The sequence below is a fragment of the Rissa tridactyla genome, chromosome Z (assembly GCF_028500815.1).
Source record: "Rissa tridactyla isolate bRisTri1 chromosome Z, bRisTri1.patW.cur.20221130, whole genome shotgun sequence".
Classification (NCBI taxonomy): domain Eukaryota; kingdom Metazoa; phylum Chordata; class Aves; order Charadriiformes; family Laridae; genus Rissa; species Rissa tridactyla.
Genome location: NC_071497.1, coordinates 56,914,108 through 56,935,106, shown reverse-complemented (window position 1 = coordinate 56,935,106; position 20,999 = coordinate 56,914,108). Strand labels below are relative to the sequence as shown.

At 60.8% G+C, this 20,999-nt stretch overlaps 2 protein-coding genes and 3 long non-coding RNA genes across 5 annotated transcripts; all 5 read left to right on the top strand.

Moving 5' to 3' along the window:
* The first annotated feature begins 27 nt into the window (after positions 1-27).
* On the top strand, positions 28-647 carry LOC128902630 (uncharacterized). The gene is made up of 3 exons (XR_008463846.1): positions 28-90; positions 289-329; positions 605-647. It is a non-coding gene; the product is annotated as an uncharacterized LOC128902630 (long non-coding RNA).
* A 236-nt stretch (positions 648-883) lies between these two features.
* Positions 884-10,172, top strand: LOC128903076 (sperm-associated antigen 4 protein-like). Its single transcript, XM_054186982.1, has 8 exons — positions 884-941; positions 1,449-1,549; positions 2,052-2,219; positions 2,568-2,657; positions 3,184-3,275; positions 8,831-9,040; positions 9,752-9,822; positions 10,105-10,172. Exons 1-8 carry the CDS (start codon positions 884-886, stop codon positions 10,170-10,172), a joined length of 858 nt encoding a protein of 285 aa, XP_054042957.1.
* A 30-nt stretch (positions 10,173-10,202) lies between these two features.
* On the top strand, positions 10,203-10,944 carry LOC128902643 (uncharacterized). The gene is made up of 3 exons (XR_008463849.1): positions 10,203-10,265; positions 10,464-10,504; positions 10,780-10,944. It is a non-coding gene; the product is annotated as an uncharacterized LOC128902643 (long non-coding RNA).
* A 114-nt stretch (positions 10,945-11,058) lies between these two features.
* On the top strand, positions 11,059-13,486 carry LOC128903075 (sperm-associated antigen 4 protein-like). Its single transcript, XM_054186981.1, is given in 6 exon segments — positions 11,059-11,116; positions 11,624-11,724; positions 12,227-12,394; positions 12,743-12,832; positions 13,359-13,419; positions 13,422-13,486. Coding segments are annotated over 6 exon segments (543 nt in total).
* Positions 13,487-20,378: 6,892 nt separating this feature from the next.
* Positions 20,379-20,997, top strand: LOC128902573 (uncharacterized). The gene is made up of 3 exons (XR_008463833.1): positions 20,379-20,441; positions 20,640-20,680; positions 20,956-20,997. It is a non-coding gene; the product is annotated as an uncharacterized LOC128902573 (long non-coding RNA).
* Positions 20,998-20,999: the final 2 nt, after the last annotated feature.

Below are 20,999 nucleotides of genomic sequence, written 5' to 3'. Positions count from 1 at the left end.
AACTCTCTCTTGCTCATGTGAATTACAGTTGGTTCCTGCTGCGGGATCCTGCAGCTCATGTGGATGCAGGGGGCAGAGGATGTGGCACAGGTCAGTGACTGCTGCTGTGGGACAGGAAAGGCCCACGGAGGAGCCCTGCTGGCGATGGGTGGGGAAATGGCCCAGCGCTCCGCTTCCAGGCAGTGACCCAGAGAACCAGCAGCAGCTTCTGCCGTGCCTTCCTAGAGCCACCGGCTCTGGAAAGCCCCGGCAGCTCGGGGACTCAAAGGGAGAGCCTTTCTCTTTCAGGTGCCGCTGGGGCAGGCATCAGCCAACCTGTGGTCCCTACGGTAAGAGCCCTCTCCTCTCTCCTCACCTGCAGCACCTTTGGCGGGCTAGCGGCAGATGAGCCCGTGCTATTTGCCTTCCCTTGCACTGTGCCCAGGGCTCGTGCCTTTCGCTCCTGCCTGGGCCTTTTGCTCAACCCGGATGGGGAGGGAAGTGCTTACAAACCAGGGAAAGAAAAGGGGGCTCGAGCGCCCCTCTCTCTGCTCTCCCTGAGCTTGGAGGCTCTGGGAGGGGCTGGGCAGCGCTCTGACGAGATCTGCTTTCCTGGTGACTGCAGGGAACAATCCCCAGCAATGGAACTCCTGAGGAAGGAGATCAGGCACCTGGCTGCAGAGATTGATGCTAGGAAGGAGGTGATGCTGCACTTTGGGAAAGAGGGCTGGGACGGGCAAGGCCCTTCCTGGGCCACTTGGTGGGCTTTTCCTGCTCACCCCACACAGCCATCCCCTGCCAGGGGCTGCTGGTCGAGCTTCTCCGCTCTAAAGCCCCTTGCCCTGGCCAAGGGACCTGTGGTCATTTCCCCTGCTCCCATGTGTCTTTCCAGGAAGTTTGGCAAATGAGAGAGGCAATGTCTGCAAGCACGCAGATGTCTGACTGGGCTCTGAAAGAGGCAGGTACGGATGGACGCAGGCAGGCAGGGCTCTCATCGCACTGAACTCCTGCTCAGTGCTCCCAAAAGGAGGCTGCGCTGCAGACTCTGCTCGACAAAGCGTAGGGAGATTGAACGAAACCACGGTGCCCAAGAGCGTGACTGTGGCAGAGCTGGGCCCAGCCCTGCCGTCGGACCCCTCGCTGGTGCCCCTGGCAGCATTTCTGCCCTCTCCCTCTCCGCTGAGCTTTGCTGGGGAACAAAAGCGAGCGGACGGGCTGTCCACGCAGCGCGGCCTCGGCTTGGGTCTGCAGCTCTTCCCCAGGGGGCTTGCTGTCTCCCAGCACCCGCAGACCTTCTCTTTGTGCAGCCGGGAGGGGCGTGGGGCACGGGGATCCCCTCCTTCTCCTGGGGCACCTCCAAGCGTGCGCTGCTGGCTGTGGGGCTGGCAGGCAGCCTTAGTAGTTGCCTGCAACCACCAGGTGCTCTGAGCCTGGGCCTTTTGCAGTCACCTGCGCTCTTCTCCCTTCAGGGGCTGCCGTGGACCTGCAGAGATCGTCCAGCAGCTCTGCAGGACTCTGCAGGGTGTTTTGGTTCCTGTGTGCTCCAGCCCCCCAGGACACCTTTGTGCAGGTACAGGAGCAGAAACCGTCATTGCTGCTTCTCTTGCCTCTTTGAAGGTGTGGGGCAAGTCCTGGGGCATCTCCCCTCAGGCCAATGGCGTTGCCCAAGGCCCCGGCACCGGGGCGGTGCCAGGCACCTGAGGTCTCCCACAGGGCTTGGCTCCCTAGAAAACAGCAGTTGCCCTCAGAAAGGGGCTGCGCTGAGCTGAGCTTCCTGCCCACCCTCCCTGGTCCCTGCTGGGTGAAGATACTTCTCCTTCGGGACCCCATTTCCCTGCCACAGCTCTGATTGTCCCTCTCCCGCGGGGGCAGTGGAGGGGGTGGGAGGCTGCAGAGCTGCTGGCTGCAGAGCTCCTGTCCGCTTCCCAACACGCCATTCGTTTCGAGCACAAGCACAGCCCACAGGGGCAGTGCCGCCTGTGCTCCTGGCTCCACAGGAGCACAGGGGCCCCGTCATGTCCTCCTGTTCCCATCACGCCCTCACGTTCCATCCTCTTGCTCTCCGCTTTCAGCCGGATGCCTTGCCAGGATACTACCGGCCTTTCCAATGGTCTCGGAGCAAGCGGCTGATCCGGTCCCCCACACAAATACAAGCGACAGCCATCACCAGAGATCAAACCTCAAAGATGGCCTCTGCGCTGGGGACTGTCAGCAGTGCCCCCCGAGATTTCATTGTCTCTGTAAGTCTCTGCCGGGCACTGGGGGTTGGGATCTGGCCACGGGCAAAAGCTCTAACGGGGACTTGCTGCTCTCTGCGCATCTGCCGAGATTCTGCCGTTCCCTGAGGGGACATTTCAAGGGACGTGCCGGGTGGTATCACCCCTCCTAAGGCTCCCTCGGCACCTTTTGGCCCAGCACCTCCGGGCCCCTGAGCAACACACAAGGAGGACACTCAGCCCCACCGCATCCTGCGCCAGACCGCACTGGAGCCGCAGGAGTGGGGTGCAGATGACGGGCGCGGGTCTGGTATGAGTGTTTCCTGGTGCTCGGGTCATGACTGACTTCCTCCCCTGTGCTTTATCTCCAAGGGACTGGATGAGGAAGGCGAGCAAGAAACTCTGCTGGGGACATTCACCTACACTTTGCAGAAAGGGCCAAATCAGAGCTTCCCTCTGCAGGTACAGTGTGTGCGTCTGGGCAAGAGGCCAGGGCAGCAACGCCGGTTGGCCAGCAAGCCGCTTGCAGAAGAAGTGCAGACGGTCCCTGCTGGGACAGGGGCCTGACCGTGGCCGAGAGAAACATGGGTGGGATGCGGGGGAAGAGTGGCATCCGTCAGGGAGGCAAAAGCAGAAGGAAGAGCAGATCAGCCCCATGTCTGTGTTGGACCCTGCAGCTCCCCAGCTGCAGCCGCCGGGCAGGCGGTGGCAGGGCGGACGCCCAGCACCTTGCCCTGGCAGCAGGACTTTCCCTGGGCCCTGCTTCCCCGGCACCAGCGAGCCGCAGGTTTCCACGGCTGCCCGCCACCTCCCCGAGGCCGGGCGTTTGCTCTGCAGGGGCACAGGGGTCCTTTGCCGCCTGCGTGGGAGGAGGGGAGGGGAGAAGGGCCCGGGGCAGAGGCCGGGCGGTCAGAGGAAGACGCACAGAGCCTGCTCTCACTCTTTACACCCCGGAGTAACGCTGCTTTTTGCCACGGTTTCTTTGCAGAATGGGATTCCCAGAGGCTTTCGGTTTCTGAAACTTGGCCTGCAGAGCAACTGGGGAAAACCGTGTATCGAGTGCGGGTGCATGGGAAGATCGTGGGAAGGAAGGCCGTCGGCCGGACGCCTGTGTAGACCTTCTTCCCTCAATAAAAATTAAAGCAGAAAACTGAGAAACAGAGCAGAGGGATGCGGCCGTTAGTCTGGTGCAGAGCAATGTCGTTTCAGAGGCCCCCTCAAAGCTGCCAACTTCTGCCTTTCGCAGGCTGAGGCCTTCCTCAGGCTTTCCGCTTTCTCTCCACCAAGGAGATGTTTCCTAACCGAGCAAAAGGAGACGACGCTCCCATAGCCTTTCCTTGCCTAAGGTCCTTGGTGAAATCTTTGGCACGAGGAACAAGGTCATGGGGAACAGGAGAGGTGCCTGAGGACTGGAGGAAGGCTGACATCACTCCAATCTTCAAAAAAGGCAAGAAGGAGGACCCAGGGAACTACAGGCCGGTTAGTCTCACCTCTGTCCCTAGGAAGGTAATGGAGCGACTCATTCTGGATGTCGTCTCCAAACACATAGAGGAACAGGAAGTTATTGGAAGTGGTCAGCATGGATTTACCAAGGGCAAATCATGCCTGACCAATCTGATAGCTTTCTATGATGTTATAACGGGTTGGCTGGATGAGGGGAGAGCCGTAGATGTCATCTACCTTGACCTTAGCAAGGCTTTTGACACTGTCTCCCATAACATCCTCATTAGGAAGCTGAGGAAGTATGGGCTAGACGAGGTGACAGTGAGGTGGATCGAGAGCTGGCTGAGTGACAGAACTCAGAGGGTTGTGATCAGCGGCACAGAGTCCAGTTGGAGGCCTGTAACTAGTGGTGTCCCTCAGGGGTCAATACTTGGACCAACTTTGTTCAATATATTCATTAATGACCTAGATGAGGGGACAGAGTGTATCCTCAGCAAGTTTGCTGATGATACCAAGCTGGGAGGCGTGGCCGACACTCCAGAGGGCCGTGCTGCCATCCAGCGTGACCTGGACAGGCTGGAGAGCTGGGCAGAGAAGAACCTAATGAGGTTCAACAAAAGCAAGTGTAGGGTCCTGCACCTGGGAAGGAAGAATGCCAAACACCAGTATATGTTAGGGGCGGACATGCTGGGAAGCAGCTCCGAGGAGAAGGACCTGGGGGTCCTGGTAGACAGCAAATTATCCATGAGCCAGCAGTGTGCCCTTGTCACCAAGAAGGCCAATGGCATCCTGGGCTGCATAGGGAAGACTGTGGCCAGTAGGTCGAGGGAGGTCATTCTCCCCCTCTACTCTGCACTGGTGAGGCCACAACTGGAGTACTGTGTCCAGTTTTGGGCTCCCCAGTTCAAGAGGGACAGGGAACTACTGGAGCGAGTCCAGCGAAGGGCAACCAAGATGATTATGGGACTGGAGCACCTCCCTTATGAGGAAAGGCTGAAAGAGCTGGGACTCTTTAGCCTGGAGAAGAGAAGGTTGAGGGGGGACCTGATTAATGTTTACAAGTACCTAAAGGGTGGGTTTAAGGAGGACGGAGCCAGGCTCTTTTCAATGGTTCCCAGCGACAGGACAAGGGGCAATGGGCACAAGCTAGAACATAGGAAGTTCCATTCAAATACACGGAAAAACTTCTTTACAGTGAGGGTGACAGAGCCCTGGAACAGGCTGCCCAGGGAGGCTGTGGAGTCCCCTTCTCTGGAGATTTTCAAGACCCGCCTGGATGCAGCCCTGAGGGATGTGCTCTAGGCAATCCTGCTCTAGCAGGGGAGTTGGACTAGATGATCTCTAGAGGTCCCTTCCAACTCTGAAGATTCCGTGATTCCGTGAGGGCCATCCCTGCGTCTCACCCCAGGCAGGAGTCATCGGAGCCTGGCAGCGTTGGGGGTCAGGATCCCCAGAGCTCATGAGCTCCCCCCCCATTCCCTTCAGGGGACACCGTGCATCTGGGGACTGGGTCTAGTGGGGGCCCACATGGGGTGCAGCCATGGCTGGGACCCTTGAGGGGTCTGAAGCTCCAGCGCAAGGGCTCCTGCCGCAGTATCACAGGCCCTGCAGTTATTGCTCCAGTCCCAGGACATGTCGCTTCTAGTGTCTGGCCATACTGTCCACGGGCGTCTGTCACAAACCCAAACCAACCTATTGATTCGGGGAATTTCTCCGCATCTAATGGACTTGCCTGTGAGCAACCTATGAACTCCTGCTTCTCATATAGGAAGAAAAGAAACACTAACACATCTCTCCGGCGAGACAGCCCTGATCTCTTGGCACACCTCTCCCCACAGCCTGCTCCACGCCACCCATTTTCTTCCCCTCTCTCCTCCCGCCCTGCTTCCTGTGGCCAGCAGGTGGAGGGAGGTCATCCTCCCCCGCTACTCTGCCCTGGTGAGGCCGCACCTGGAGTACTGTGTCCAGTTCTGGGCTCCCCGGTTCAAGAGGGACAGGGAACTGCTGGAGAGGGTGCAGCAAAGGGCTACCAAGATGATTAGGGGACTGGAGCACCTCTCTTATGAGGAAAGGCTGAGGGATTTGGGTCTCTTCAGTCTGCAAAAAAGACGGCTGAGCAGGGACCTTATCAACACTTCTAAATACTTCAAGGGTGGGTGTCAGGAGGATGGGGCCAGGCTCTTTTCAGTGGTGCCCAGCGGCAGGACAAGAGGTCACGGGCACAAACTTGACCATAGGAAGATCCACCGAAACGTGAGGAGGAACTTCTTTACCCCGAGGGTGCCAAAGCACAGGAACAGGCTGCCCAGGGAGGCGGTGGAGTCTCCATCTCTGGAGACATTCAAAACTCACGTGGACACGATCCTGTGCAACCTGCTCTAAGACGACCCTGCTCTGGCAGGCGGGTGGGACCTGATGATCTCCAGAGGTCCCTTCCAACCCTATGATTCTATGATTGTATGATTGTATGATTCCTCTGGCTCGGCCCTTGGAAACTGCTCCGACTGGAACCCGCAAGTTCCTGCTGCTCTCCAGCACAAGCCGTTTGTGGGCCCCTGCTGCAACCACGGTGCAGGGTTCTGAGCCGCCTCTGGCAGAGCCACGCGAGAGCCCAGCCCTCGCCTCGCTGGGACCCCCGGCCCCGTGCTGCTGCTGCTGCTGCTGCTGCTGCTGCTGCTGCTGCTGCGTCCTGGTGGGTCTGTGGTGAGGAAGAGAAGCCGTGGGGGCTGTTTCAGAGAGGGCTCTGGCCCTTGTGCTGCAGAGGCCCTGGGAAGAGGTGGGGGCTGTGGAGGAGGGCAGCTGCTCCCCTCTCCCCGTAGACCGCCAGGCCTCTGAGACGCCTGCCCAGGGGCGGGTTGGTGCTATGGGGGCCGGGGGCAGTCGAGGTGAGAAGCAGTTGTGCTGCCCTGCTGCGCCTGCTGCTGTTTCGGTCTCAGCACAGCGGGGATGTCTCCCGGTAGGCTGCCCAAAGGCTGTCTCCTGGCCAGGGCCTCGGCTCTCGTGGCATGGAGGCAGTGCAAAACAGGGCTCTGCCTGTTTCCTCCCAGAGGGGTAGCCCCTCTCCCGAGGAGCAGGGCACCAGCTGGAAAGGGCCAGCACGCTGCAGCTGCAGTGCTGGAGAAAAGGAGAGTGGCCACCAAGCCCGGCCCCACAGCACTGTGAGCCACTGTCTCCCACCTGGAAGGAGCTCGTGCTGTCCTGGTGGCTCTTGGCTCATGGCAGGTGTTCCCTTGGCCACATTTTGGTGGCTGTTGCCTGAGTGTCCACCCCTGGGCAGGCAGCATTCCTGCAGTGGAGCAAGTGGGCATAGGCTTGGAGGAGAGCTTCGTTTCTCCCCAAGATGAAGAGGAGAAGGGCTCCTCCAAGAGCACAAGGGGCATTAACAGCCCTCTGAAGGAGAGCAGCAGACAGCAGACAGTCTCTCCTGGAGACATCAGCTGGTGGATAGGACACACAGAGCCTAATGCAGGGCTGGTTGTTCCGGAGGGGGAAGCTGTCAGGAGCTGTAGGCATAGTAAAAGCCGCGAGGCTTAGAAACCTGCCTTGAGCGCAGGAGAGTCTGAGCTCTGCCCGAGTGCTGTTGAGTTCAGCCTGAGAAAAGGAAGCGATGTTCCTCATGACTGTACCAAGCCTGCTTGGCTTAGCCGGGACCCACGGCCCCGCAGAACCAGCGTCATCAAGCCCCAAGGGAGCCCTGGGGCCACCTGCCCTGCATGCCCATGTGGAGCTGGGTACCATGTCCACGTCTTTGTGGGATCCTGGAGTAACCAGAGGGTACACCGGTACGGTAGAGGCCAAGAGGCCAAAGCCTCATCTGTTCTCCCTGCCCAGGCACGCCGTCAGCGCCCTGCCTGCGAGGGGAACCTGCCAGGCCCTCTGTGGCAGGGCTGCCCCCCTCTCCGGGGCATAACCCAGCCCCCTGCCCATGCTTTGTGGAGGGAGTGCACAGGACCAGTGCCACCTCCCGCAGGGGTCTGGCATACGCCCTGAAGGGCCGGCCACCTAGAGAACAGTCCGCAGGCTTTTCTCCAGTGTCGTTGAGCAAGGTTGGTCTTCAGCATTGCTTATGGTCTGGCCACAGCCCTGGTCTCCCTCGGTGGAGGGACTGTGGCCGGTGGGGGGCCGTGGCAGGGACGGAAGCCCAGAGGCTTCCCAAGGCCCGTCTTCTGGACAGGGCCTCCACACTGGCGGCTCCCCCCGCTCTTCGCTCGCAGGGCGTGGAGACAGTGCACAGCAGGGCTCCGTCTTTGTCCTTAGAGGTGCTCACTCTCATCATGGCCCGGCAAGGCCCTGCAAGCTGGCTTGTCCCAGAAGGGGATATTGGGGTGTCCTGGGTGCTCGTGTGTCCCGTTGAGGATGGAGGGGCGCAGCAGCCCCTTGGCATGTCCCTGGGGCCAGTTTGGTGGCTGAAGCTCCCCATGACGATGTGGAGCCAGAGGGGCTGAGTGGGCCAAAGCCCCGTGCAGCCCCAGCCCGTGTCACCCTGAGCCACCGAACCCTCCTTGCTCCATGGGACACCCCCATCTGGCATGGCAGGCCCTGCCCAGGCAGGGGGAAGGCAGGGGGCCATGCTCGCTACACACCATGTCCCCGTGCCACCACACGAGATCCCCACTGCCCTCGGGGCAGCCTGTGCCCCCCCGTCCCAGGAACCTGCCTGGTCCACCGAGAGCCTATAAAGCACACAGCAAACACCCTCCTTTCTCGACCCAGGCTGCGGTGGGTTGACCCCAGCACACCGATGCCCAGCCAGTCCCCAAGAAATGGCTGCGTTGGAAAGACCAAAGGCCCAGGATTTATTGCGGAGCTTGACGATCCATGGTGTGGAGCAGCCTTTGGGTCCCTTTGGCTTGGCTCTCCTTGCTGTGTCCCCTCCCAGCCTCTCGCCCAGCCTCAGCCCACTCGCTCGGGGACACACAGAGAGGACCAGAGGAAGCCTTGGCGCTCTGCAGGCACTGCCCAGCACCACCTGAAACATTGCTGTGTTTTCAACACTGTCTGCTCACAAATGCAAAGCACAGCGGCCAAGCGGGCAGCGGGGTCTCTCTCCACCCCCCCACCCCTCCTGCAGTTCCTCCTCTGACATCACAGCCACGACCTCAGACCGTGCGGGGACAGGCTTTGTGAGGTCATGCACCGTGGGCTATAAGATGTGGTCTCGCGGTGTGCTGCTGGCTGTGTGCCTGTGGCAGGCGTTCCCCTCACGGCTATCTCCAGGAGGGATCTGCCCGCACACACACCACTCCTGCGGCTGAAGGAGGCCACCTAAGCTTGCGGGAGAGCTTCGTTGCTCGCGAGGATGGGGAGAAGAAGACGGGCCAGGGGCAGCCGGGCAAGGTCTCGGCAGGCTCAGGGCACCAGACAGCCCAGGCCCGCACGCCGCAGGCCTGCAGAAAAGAAGCGTAAGTTCAGTGCTGCCTTTCGCCCCGTGTTTGCACCAAGTCTGCCTGGCTCGGCCGGGAGCCACGGGCCTGCACACCCAGCCTCATCCTGCCCCGAGGGAGGCCTGGGGCCACCTTGTCTCCCGGTGACCATGACGGAGATGGCTACCGTGCCCGTGTCTTTGTGGGATACTGCACTAACCACGGGGTAGGCTGGGACTCGTGCCAGCCCCCCTGCCCAGGCACGCCAGCAGTGCCCTGCCTGCGAGGGGATCCTGCCCGGCCCTTGTACCCCACTCCCAGGCTGCGCCCAGCTGCCCCCTTCTCCAGGGCAGAACCACGGCCCTGCCCCTGCCCCCAGGGAGGGAGGACCGGCGCCCGCCTCCCTGCAGGGATCTGGCACGCGTTGGACCAGTGTCCTCAAGAAGGGTCCTCAGGCTTTTCTGCGGTTTCTTTGCCCAGGGTTGGTCTTCGGTCTGCCAGCGGCTGTGGACGCCGTCCAGAGATGCCTCAGCACAGGCATCTCCACCCTGTGAGTACAAGACGTGCGCAGTGGGGACACGGAGACGAGGGGTGACAGTGGGTCAGGGCGAGCAGGGGGAGGCTGGCGGTGCTCCCCGCCAGCAGACCCTGTCTCCTCCAAAATTCCTGCTCCTTGGCTTGGAAGAGAAAGTCCCCTCATGCAGGGCTCTGCCCTTGGCCACTGCTAAGCCAGAACTCCCTCTTTTTCAGGAACGAGATCGTCACCTCGAACGTGAAGAGGATCTTCACGATCCTTTTCTTGTTGAACCTGGCTGCTCTTGGTGAGTATTCCTCTGCTGCCAGCGGAGGCACGGAGGCAGGGAGCGCGGGCTTCAGCGTGAGGCAGAGGAGCGAGTGGGGCCTTTCCAGCCTCCCACGTCTGCAGCTCAGGGAGCTCCCAAGATGCTCCCTACGCGCAGAACGGGGAGGGGAAATGGGGCGTAGCTGTGGGGCGGCCAGCGTGCCCGGGAAGCAGGGCTGTGCAGAGCCCCGAGGCCCAGGGAGAGAGAGGCTCCCTTCTTGGAGCCGCAACCTCTCTCTGCACCCTTGCCCCATGTCCCCAGCCAGCCTCTTGCCACCGTGCTGGGGGAGGAGACCGCAGGACTCCAAGCATTGTCAGAAACCCTCCTAAAACAACTCTCTCTTGCTCATGTGAATTACAGTTGGTTCCTGCTGCGGGATCCTGCAGCTCATGTGGATGCAGGGGGCAGAGGATGTGGCACAGGTCAGTGACTGCTGCTGTGGGACAGGAAAGGCCCACGGAGGAGCCCTGCTGGCGGTGGGTGGGGAAATGGCCCAGCACTCTCCATCCAGGCAGTGACCCAGAGAACCAGCAGCAGCTTCTACCGTGCCTTCCTAGAGCCACCAGCTCTGGAAAGCCCCGGCAGCTCGGGGACTCAAAGGGAGAGCCTTTCTCTTTCAGGTGCCGCTGGGGCAGGCATCAGCCAACCTGTGGTCCCTACGGTAAGAGCCCTCTCCTCTCTCCTCACCTGCAGCACCTTTGGCGGGCTAGCGGCAGATGAGCCCGTGCTATTTGCCTTCCCTTGCACTGTGCCCAGGGCTCGTGCCTTTCGCTCCTGCCTGGGCCTTTTGCTCAACCCGGACGGGGAGGGAAGTGCTTACAAACCAGGGAAAGAAAAGGGGGCTCGAGCGCCCCTCTCTCTGCTCTCCCTGAGCTTGGAGGCTCTGGGAGGGGCTGGGCAGCGCTCTGACGAGATCTGCTTTCCTGGTGACTGCAGGGAACAATCCCCAGCAATGGAACTCCTGAGGAAGGAGATCAGGCGCCTGGCTGCAGAGATTGATGCTAGGAAGGAGGTGATGCTGCACTTTGGGAAAGAGGGCTGGGACGGGCAAGGCCCTTCCTGGGCCACTTGGTGGGCTTTTCCTGCTCACCCCACACAGCCATCCCCTGCCAGGGGCTGCTGGTCGAGCTTCTCCACTCTAAAGCCCCTTGCCCTGGCCAAGGGACCTGTGGTCATTTCCCCTGCTCCCATGTGTCTTTCCAGGAAGTTTGGCAAATGGGAGAGGCAATGTCTGCAAGCACGCAGATGTCTGACTGGGCTCTGAAAGAGGCAGGTACGGATGGACGCAGGCAGGCAGGGCTCTCATCGCACTGAACTCCTGCTCAGTGCTCCCAAAAGGAGGCTGCGCTGCAGACTCTGCTCGACAAAGCGTAGGGAGATTGAACGAAACCACGGTGCCCAAGAGCGTGACTGTGGCAGAGCTGGGCCCAGCCCTGCCGTCGGACCCCTCGCTGGTGCCCCTGGCAGCATTTCTGCCCTCTCCCTCTCCGCTGAGCTTTGCTGGGGAACAAAAGCGAGCGGACGGGCTGTCCACGCAGCGCGGCCTCGGCTTGGGTCTGCAGCTCTTCCCCAGGGGGCTTGCTGTCTCCCAGCACCCGCAGACCTTCTCTTTGTGCAGCCGGGAGGGGCGTGGGGCACGGGGATCCCCTCCTTCTCCTGGGGCACCTCCAAGCGTGCGCTGCTGGCTGTGGGGCTGGCAGGCAGCCTTAGTAGTTGCCTGCAACCACCAGGTGCTCTGAGCCTGGGCCTTTTGCAGTCACCTGCGCTCTTCTCCCTTCAGGGGCTGCCGTGGACCTGCAGAGATCGTCCAGCAGCTCTGCAGGACTCTGCAGGGTGTTTTGGTTCCTGTGTGCTCCAGCCCCCCAGGACACCTTTGTGCAGGTACAGGAGCAGAAACCGTCATTGCTGCTTCTCTTGCCTCTTTGAAGGTGTGGGGCAAGTCCTGGGGCATCTCCCCTCAGGCCAATGGCGTTGCCCAAGGCCCCGGCACCGGGGCGGTGCCAGGCACCTGAGGTCTCCCACAGGGCTTGGCTCCCTAGAAAACAGCAGTTGCCCTCAGAAAGGGGCTGCGCTGAGCTGAGCTTCCTGCCCACCCTCCCTGGTCCCTGCTGGGTGAAGATACTTCTCCTTCGGGACCCCATTTCCCTGCCACAGCTCTGATTGTCCCTCTCCCGCGGGGGCAGTGGAGGGGGTGGGAGGCTGCAGAGCTGCTGGCTGCAGAGCTCCTGTCCGCTTCCCAACACGCCATTCGTTTCGAGCACAAGCACAGCCCACAGGGGCAGTGCCGCCTGTGCTCCTGGCTCCACAGGAGCACAGGGGCCCCGTCATGTCCTCCTGTTCCCATCACGCCCTCACGTTCCATCCTCTTGCTCTCCGCTTTCAGCCGGATGCCTTGCCAGGATACTACTGGCCTTTCCAATGGTCTCGGAGCAAGCGGCTGATCCGGTCCCCCACACAAATACAAGCGACAGCCATCACCAGAGATCAAACCTCAAAGATGGCCTCTGCGCTGGGGACTGTCAGCAGTGCCCCCCGAGATTTCATTGTCTCTGTAAGTCTCTGCCGGGCACTGGGGGTTGGGATCTGGCCACGGGCAAAAGCTCTAACGGGGACTTGCTGCTCTCTGCGCATCTGCCGAGATTCTGCCGTTCCCTGAGGGGACATTTCAAGGGACGTGCCGGGTGGTATCACCCCTCCTAAGGCTCCCTCGGCACCTTTTGGCCCAGCACCTCCGGGCCCCTGAGCAACACACAAGGAGGACACTCAGCCCCACCGCATCCTGCGCCAGACCGCACTGGAGCCGCAGGAGTGGGGTGCAGATGACGGGCGCGGGTCTGGTATGAGTGTTTCCTGGTGCTCGGGTCATGACTGACTTCCTCCCCTGTGCTTTATCTCCAAGGGACTGGATGAGGAAGGCGAGCAAGAAACTCTGCTGGGGACATTCACCTACACTTTGCAGAAAGGGCCAAATCAGAGCTTCCCTCTGCAGGTACAGTGTGTGCGTCTGGGCAAGAGGCCAGGGCAGCAACGCCGGTTGGCCAGCAAGCCGCTTGCAGAAGAAGTGCAGACGGTCCCTGCTGGGACAGGGGCCTGACCGTGGCCAAGAGAAACATGGGTGGGATGCGGGGGAAGAGTGGCATCCGTCAGGGAGGCAAAAGCAGAAGGAAGAGCAGATCAGCCCCATGTCTGTGTTGGACCCTGCAGCTCCCCAGCTGCAGCCGCCGGGCAGGCGGTGGCAGGGCGGACGCCCAGCACCTTGCCCTGGCAGCAGGACTTTCCCTGGGCCCTGCTTCCCCGGCACCAGCGAGCCGCAGGTTTCCACGGCTGCCCGCCACCTCCCCGAGGCCGGGCGTTTGCTCTGCAGGGGCACAGGGGTCCTTTGCCGCCTGCGTGGGAGGAGGGGAGGGGAGAAGGGCCCGGGGCAGAGGCCGGGCGGTCAGAGGAAGACGCACAGAGCCTGCTCTCACTCTTTACACCCCGGAGTAACGCTGCTTTTTGCCACGGTTTCTTTGCAGAATGGGATTCCCAGAGGCTTTCGGTTTCTGAAACTTGGCCTGCAGAGCAACTGGGGAAAACCGTGTATCGAGTGCGGGTGCATGGGAAGATCGTGGGAAGGAAGGCCGTCGGCCGGACGCCTGTGTAGACCTTCTTCCCTCAATAAAAATTAAAGCAGAAAACTGAGAAACAGAGCAGAGGGATGCGGCCGTTAGTCTGGTGCAGAGCAATGTCGTTTCAGAGGCCCCCTCAAAGCTGCCAACTTCTGCCTTTCGCAGGCTGAGGCCTTCCTCAGGCTTTCCGCTTTCTCTCCACCAAGGAGATGTTTCCTAACCGAGCAAAAGGAGACGACGCTCCCATAGCCTTTCCTTGCCTAAGGTCCTTGGTGAAATCTTTGGCACGAGGAACAAGGTCATGGGGAACAGGAGAGGTGCCTGAGGACTGGAGGAAGGCTGACATCACTCCAATCTTCAAAAAAGGCAAGAAGGAGGACCCAGGGAACTACAGGCCGGTTAGTCTCACCTCTGTCCCTGGGAAGGTAATGGAGCGACTCATTCTGGATGTCGTCTCCAAACACATAGAGGAACAGGAAGTTATTGGAAGTGGTCAGCATGGATTTACCAAGGGCAAATCATGCCTGACCAATCTGATAGCTTTCTATGATGTTATAACGGGTTGGCTGGATGAGGGGAGAGCCGTAGATGTCATCTACCTTGACCTTAGCAAGGCTTTTGACACTGTCTCCCAGAACATCCTCATTAGGAAGCTGAGGAAGTATGGGCTAGATGAGGTGACAGTGAGGTGGATCGAGGGCTGGCTGAGTGACAGAACTCAGAGGGTTGTGATCAGCGGCACAGAGTCCAGTTGGAGGCCTGTAACGAGTGGTGTCCCTCAGGGGTCAATACTTGGACCAATTTTGTTCAATATATTCATTAATGACCTAGATGAGGGGACAGAGTGTATCCTCAGCAAGTTTGCTGATGATACCAAGCTGGGTGGGGTGGCCGACACTCCAGAGGACTGTGCTGCTATCCAGCGTGACCTGGACAGGCTGGAGAGCTGGGCAGAGAAGAACCTAATGAGGTTCAACAAAAGCAAGTGTAGGGTCCTGCACCTGGGAAGGAAGAATGCCAAACACCAGTATATATTAGGGGCGGACATGCTGGGAAGCAGCTCTGAGGAGAAGGACCTGGGGGTCCTGGTAGACAGCAAATTATCCATGAGCCAGCAGTGTGCCCTTGTCGCCAAGAAGGCCAATGGCATCCTGGGCTGCATAGGGAAGACTGTGGCCAGTAGGTCGAGGGAGGTCATTCTCCCCCTCTACTCTGCACTGGTGAGGCCACAACTGGAGTACTGTGTCCAGTTTTGGGCTCCCCAGTTCAAGAGGGACAGGGAACTACTGGAGCGAGTCCAGCGTAGGGCAACCAAGATGATTATGGGACTGGAGCACCTCCCTTATGAGGAAAGGCTGAAAGAGCTGGGACTCTTTAGCCTGGAGAAGAGAAGGTTGAGGGGGGACCTGATTAACGTTTACAAGTATCTAAAGGGTGGGTTTAAGGAGGACGGAGCCAGGCTCTTTTCAATGGTTCCCAGCGACAGGACAAGGGGCAATGGGCACAAGCTAGAACATAGGAAGTTCCGTTCAAATACACGGAAAAACTTCTTTACAGTGAGGGTGACAGAGCACTGGAACGGGCTGCCCAGGGAGGCTGTGGAGTCCCCTTCTCTGGAGATTTTCAAGACCCGCCTGGATGCAGCCCTGAGGGATGTGCTTTAGGCAATCCTGCTCTAGCAGGGGAGTTGGACTAGATGATCTCTAGAGGTCCCTTCCAACTCTGAAGATTCCGTGATTCCGTGAGGGCCGTCCCTGCGTCTCACCCCAGGCAGGAGTCGTCGGAGCCTGGCAGCGTTGGGGGTCAGGATCCCCAGAGCTCATGAGCTCCCCCCCCATTCCCTTCAGGGGACACCGTACATCTGGGGACTGGGTCTAGTGGGGGCCCACATGGGGTGCAGCCATGGCTGGGACCCTAGAGGGGTCTGAAGCTCCAGCGCAAGGGCTCCTGCCGCAGTATCACAGCCCCTGCAGTTATTGCTCCAGTCCCAGGGCACGTCGCGTCTAGTGTCTGGCCATACTGTCCACGGGCGTCTGTCACAAACCCAAACCAACCTATTGATTCGGGGAATTTCTCCGCATCTAATGGACTTGCCTGTGAGCAACCTATGAACTCCTGCTTCTCATATAGGAAGAAAAGAAACACTAACACATCTCTCCGGCGAGACAGCCCTGATCTCTTGGCACACCTCTCCCCACAGCCTGCTCCACGCCACCCATTTTCTTCCCCTCTCTCCTCCCGCCCTGCTTCCTGTGGCCAGCAGGTGGAGGGAGGTCATCCTCCCCCGCTACTCTGCCCTGGTGAGGCCGCACCTGGAGTACTGTGTCCAGTTCTGGGCTCCCCGGTTCAAGAGGGACAGGGAACTGCTGGAGAGGGTGCAGCAAAGGGCTACCAAGATGATTAGGGGACTGGAGCACCTCTCTTATGAGGAAAGGCTGAGGGATTTGGGTCTCTTCAGTCTGCAAAAAAGACGGCTGAGCAGGGACCTTATCAACACTTCTAAATACTTCAAGGGTGGGTGTCAGGAGGATGGGGCCAGGCTCTTTTCAGTGGTGCCCAGCGGCAGGACAAGAGGTCACGGGCACAAACTTGACCATAGGAAGATCCACCGAAACGTGAGGAGGAACTTCTTTACCCCGAGGGTGCCAAAGCACAGGAACAGGCTGCCCAGGGAGGCGGTGGAGTCTCCATCTCTGGAGACATTCAAAACTCACCTGGACACGATCCTGGGCAACCTGCTCTAAGACGACCCTGCTCTGGCAGGCGGGTGGGACCTGATGATCTCCAGAGGTCCCTTCCAACCCTATGATTCTATGATTGTATGATTGTATGATTCCTCTGGCTCGGCCCTTGGAAACTGCTCCGACTGGAACCCGCAAGTTCCTGCTGCTCTCCAGCACAAGCCGTTTGTGGGCCCCTGCTGCAACCACGGTGCAGGGTTCTGAGCCGCCTCTGGCAGAGCCACGCGAGAGCCCAGCCCTCGCCTCGCTGGGACCCCCGGCCCCGTGCTGCTGCTGCTGCTGCTGCTGCTGCTGCTGCTGCTGCTGCGTCCTGGTGGGTCTGTGGTGAGGGAGAGAAGCCGTGGGGGCTGTTTCAGAGAGGGCTCTGGCCCTTGTGCTGCAGAGGCCCTGGGAAGAGGTGGGGGCTGTGGAGGAGGGCAGCTGCTCCCCTCTCCCCGTAGACCGCCAGGCCTCTGAGACGCCTGCCCAGGGGCGGGTTGGTGCTATGGGGGCCGGGGGCAGTCGAGGTGAGAAGCAGTTGTGCTGCCCTGCTGCGCCTGCTGCTGTTTCGGTCTCAGCACGGCGGGGATGTCTCCCGGTAGGCTGCCCAAAGGCTGTCTCCTGGCCAGGGCCTCGGCTCTCGTGGCATGGAGGCAGTGCAAAACAGGGCTCTGCCTGTTTCCTCCCAGAGGGGTAGCCCCTCTCCCGAGGAGCAGGGCACCAGCTGGAAAGGGCCAGCACGCTGCAGCTGCAGTGCTGGAGAAAAGGAGAGTGGCCACCAAGCCCGGCCCCACGGCACTGTGAGCCACTGTCTCCCACCTGGAAGGAGCTCGTGCTGTCCTGGTGGCTCTTGGCTCATGGCAGGTGTTCCCTTGGCCACATTTTGGTGGCTGTTGCCTGAGTGTCCACCCCTGGGCAGGCAGCATTCCTGCAGTGGAGCAAGTGGGCATAGGCTTGGAGGAGAGCTTCGTTTCTCCCCAAGATGAAGAGGAGAAGGGCTCCTCCAAGAGCACAAGGGGCATTAACAGCCCTCTGAAGGAGAGCAGCAGACAGCAGACAGTCTCTCCTGGAGACATCAGCTGGTGGATAGGACACACAGAGCCTAATGCAGGGCTGGTTGTTCCGGAGGGGGAAGCTGTCAGGAGCTGTAGGCATAGTAAAAGCCGCGAGGCTTAGAAACCTGCCTTGAGCGCAGGAGAGTCTGAGCTCTGCCCGAGTGCTGTTGAGTTCAGCCTGAGAAAAGGAAGCGATGTTCCTCATGACTGTACCAAGCCTGCTTGGCTTAGCCGGGACCCACGGCCCCGCAGAACCAGCGTCATCAAGCCCCAAGGGAGCCCTGGGGCCACCTGCCCTGCATGCCCATGTGGAGCTGGGTACCATGTCCACGTCTTTGTGGGATCCTGGAGTAACCAGAGGGTACACCGGTACGGTAGAGGCCAAGAGGCCAAAGCCTCATCTGTTCTCCCTGCCCAGGCACGCCGTCAGCGCCCTGCCTGCGAGGGGAACCTGCCAGGCCCTCTGTGGCAGGGCTGCCCCCCTCTCCGGGGCATAACCCAGCCCCCTGCCCATGCTTTGTGGAGGGAGTGCACAGGACCAGTGCCACCTCCCGCAGGGGTCTGGCATACGCCCTGAAGGGCCGGCCACCTAGAGAACAGTCCGCAGGCTTTTCTCCAGTGTCGTTGAGCAAGGTTGGTCTTCAGCATTGCTTATGGTCTGGCCACAGCCCTGGTCTCCCTCGGTGGAGGGACTGTGGCCGGTGGAGGGGCTGTGGCAGGGACGGAAGCCCAGAGGCTTCCCAAGGCCCGTCTTCTGGACAGGGCCTCCACACTGGCGGCTCCCCCCGCTCTTCGCTCGCAGGGCGTGGAGACAGTGCACAGCAGGGCTCCGTCTTTGTCCTTAGAGGTGCTCACTCTCATCATGGCCCGGCAAGGCCCTGCAAGCTGGCTTGTCCCAGAAGGGGATATTGGGGTGTCCTGGGTGCTCGTGTGTCCCGTTGAGGATGGAGGGGCGCAGCAGCCCCTTGGCATGTCCCTGGGGCCAGTTTGGTGGCTGAAGCTCCCCATGACGATGTGGAGCCAGAGGGGCTGAGTGGGCCAAAGCCCCGTGCAGCCCCAGCCCGTGTCACCCTGAGCCACCGAACCCTCCTTGCTCCATGGGACACCCCCATCTGGCATGGCAGGCCCTGCCCAGGCAGGGGGAAGGCAGGGGGCCATGCTCGCTACACACCATGTCCCCGTGCCACCACACGAGATCCCCACTGCCCTCGGGGCAGCCTGTGCCCCCCCGTCCCAGGAACCTGCCTGGTCCACCGAGAGCCTATAAAGCACACAGCAAACACCCTCCTTTCTCGACCCAGGCTGCGGTGGGTTGACCCCAGCACACCGATGCCCAGCCAGTCCCCAAGAAATGGCTGCGTTGGAAAGACCAAAGGCCCAGGATTTATTGCGGAGCTTGACGATCCATGGTGTGGAGCAGCCCTTGGGTCCCTTTGGCTTGGCTCTCCTTGCTGTGTCCCCTCCCAGCCTCTCGCCCAGCCTCAGCCCACTCGCTCGGGGACACACAGAGAGGACCAGAGGAAGCCTTGGCGCTCTGCAGGCACTGCCCAGCACCACCTGAAACATTGCTGTGTTTTCAACACTGTCTGCTCACAAATGCAAAGCACAGCGGCCAAGCGGGCAGCGGGGTCTCTCTCCACCCCCCCACCCCTCCTGCAGTTCCTCCTCTGACATCACAGCCACGACCTCAGACCGTGCGGGGACAGGCTTTGTGAGGTCATGCACCGTGGGCTATAAGATGTGGTCTCGCGGTGTGCTGCTGGCTGTGTGCCTGTGGCAGGCGTTCTCCTCACGGCTATCTCCAGGAGGGATCTGCCCGCACACACACCACTCCTGCGGCTGAAGGAGGCCACCTAAGCTTGCGGGAGAGCTTCGTTGCTCGCGAGGATGGGGAGAAGAAGACGGGCCAGGGGCAGCCGGGCAAGGTCTCGGCAGGCTCAGGGCACCAGACAGCCCAGGCCCGCACGCCGCAGGCCTGCAGAAAAGAAGCGTAAGTTCAGTGCTGCCTTTCGCCCCGTGTTTGCACCAAGCCTGCCTGGCTCGGCCGGGAGCCACGGGCCTGCACACCCAGCCTCATCCTGCCCCGAGGGAGGCCTGGGGCCACCTCGTCTCCCGGTGACCATGACGGAGATGGCTACCGTGCCCGTGTCTTTGTGGGATACTGCACTAACCACGGGGTAGGCTGGGACTCGTGCCAGCCCCCCTGCCCAGGCACGCCAGCAGTGCCCTGCCTGCGAGGGGATCCTGCCCGGCCCTTGTACCCCACTCCCAGGCTGCGCCCAGCTGCCCCCTTCTCCAGGGCAGAACCACGGCCCTGCCCCTGCCCCCAGGGAGGGAGGACCGGCGCCCGCCTCCCTGCAGGGATCTGGCACGCGTTGGACCAGTGTCCTCAAGAAGGGTCCTCAGGCTTTTCTGCGGTTTCTTTGCCCAGGGTTGGTCTTCGGTCTGCCAGCGGCTGTGGACGCCGTCCAGAGATGCCTCAGCACAGGCATCTCCACCCTGTGAGTACAAGACGTGCGCAGTGGGGACACGGAGACGAGGGGTGACAGTGGGTCAGGGCGAGCAGGGGGAGGCTGGCGGTGCTCCCCGCCAGCAGACCCTGTCTCCTCCAAAATTCCTGCTCCTTGGCTTGGAAGAGAAAGTCCCCTCGTGCAGGGCTCTGCCCTTGGCCACTGCTAAGCCAGAACTCCCTCTTTTTCAGGAACGAGATCGTCACCTCGAACGTGAAGAGGATCTTCACGATCCTTTTCTTGTTGAACCTGGCTGCTCTTGGTGAGTATTCCTCTGCTGCCAGCGGAGGCACGGAGGCAGGGAGCGCGGGCTTCAGCGTGAGGCAGAGGAGCGAGTGGGGCCTTTCCAGCCTCCCACGTCTGCAGCTCAGGGAGCTCCCAAGATGCTCCCTACGCGCAGAGCGGGGAGGGGAAATGGGGCGTAGCTGTGGGGCGGCCAGCGTGCCCGGGAAGCAGGGCTGTGCAGAGCCCCGAGGCCCAGGGAGAGAGAGGCTCCCTTCTTGGAGCCGCAACCTCTCTCTGCACCCTTGCCCCATGTCCCCAGCCAGCCTCTTGCCACCGTGCTGGGGGAGGAGACCGCAGGACTCCAAGCATTGTCAGAAACCCTCCTAAAACAACTCTCTCTTGCTCATGTGAATTACAGTTGGTTCCTGCTGCGGGATCCTGCAGCTCATGTGGATGCAGGGGGCAGAGGATGTGGCACAGGTCAGTGACTGCTGCTGTGGGACAGGAAAGGCCCACGGAGGAGCCCTGCTGGCGATGGGTGGGGAAATGGCCCAGCGCTCCGCTTCCAGGCAGTGACCCAGAGAACCAGCAGCAGCTTCTGCCGTGCCTTCCTAGAGCCACCGGCTCTGGAAAGCCCCGGCAGCTCGGGGACTCAAAGGGAGAGCCTTTCTCTTTCAGGTGCCGCTGGGGCAGGCATCAGCCAACCTGTGGTCCCTACGGTAAGAGCCCTCTCCTCTCTCCTCACCTGCAGCACCTTTGGCGGGCTAGCGGCAGATGAGCCCGTGCTATTTGCCTTCCCTTGCACTGTGCCCAGGGCTCGTGCCTTTCGCTCCTGCCTGGGCCTTTTGCTCAACCCGGATGGGGAGGGAAGTGCTTACAAACCAGGGAAAGAAAAGGGGGCTCGAGCGCCCCTCTCTCTGCTCTCCCTGAGCTTGGAGGCTCTGGGAGGGGCTGGGCAGCGCTCTGACGAGATCTGCTTTCCTGGTGACTGCAGGGAACAATCCCCAGCAATGGAACTCCTGAGGAAGGAGATCAGGC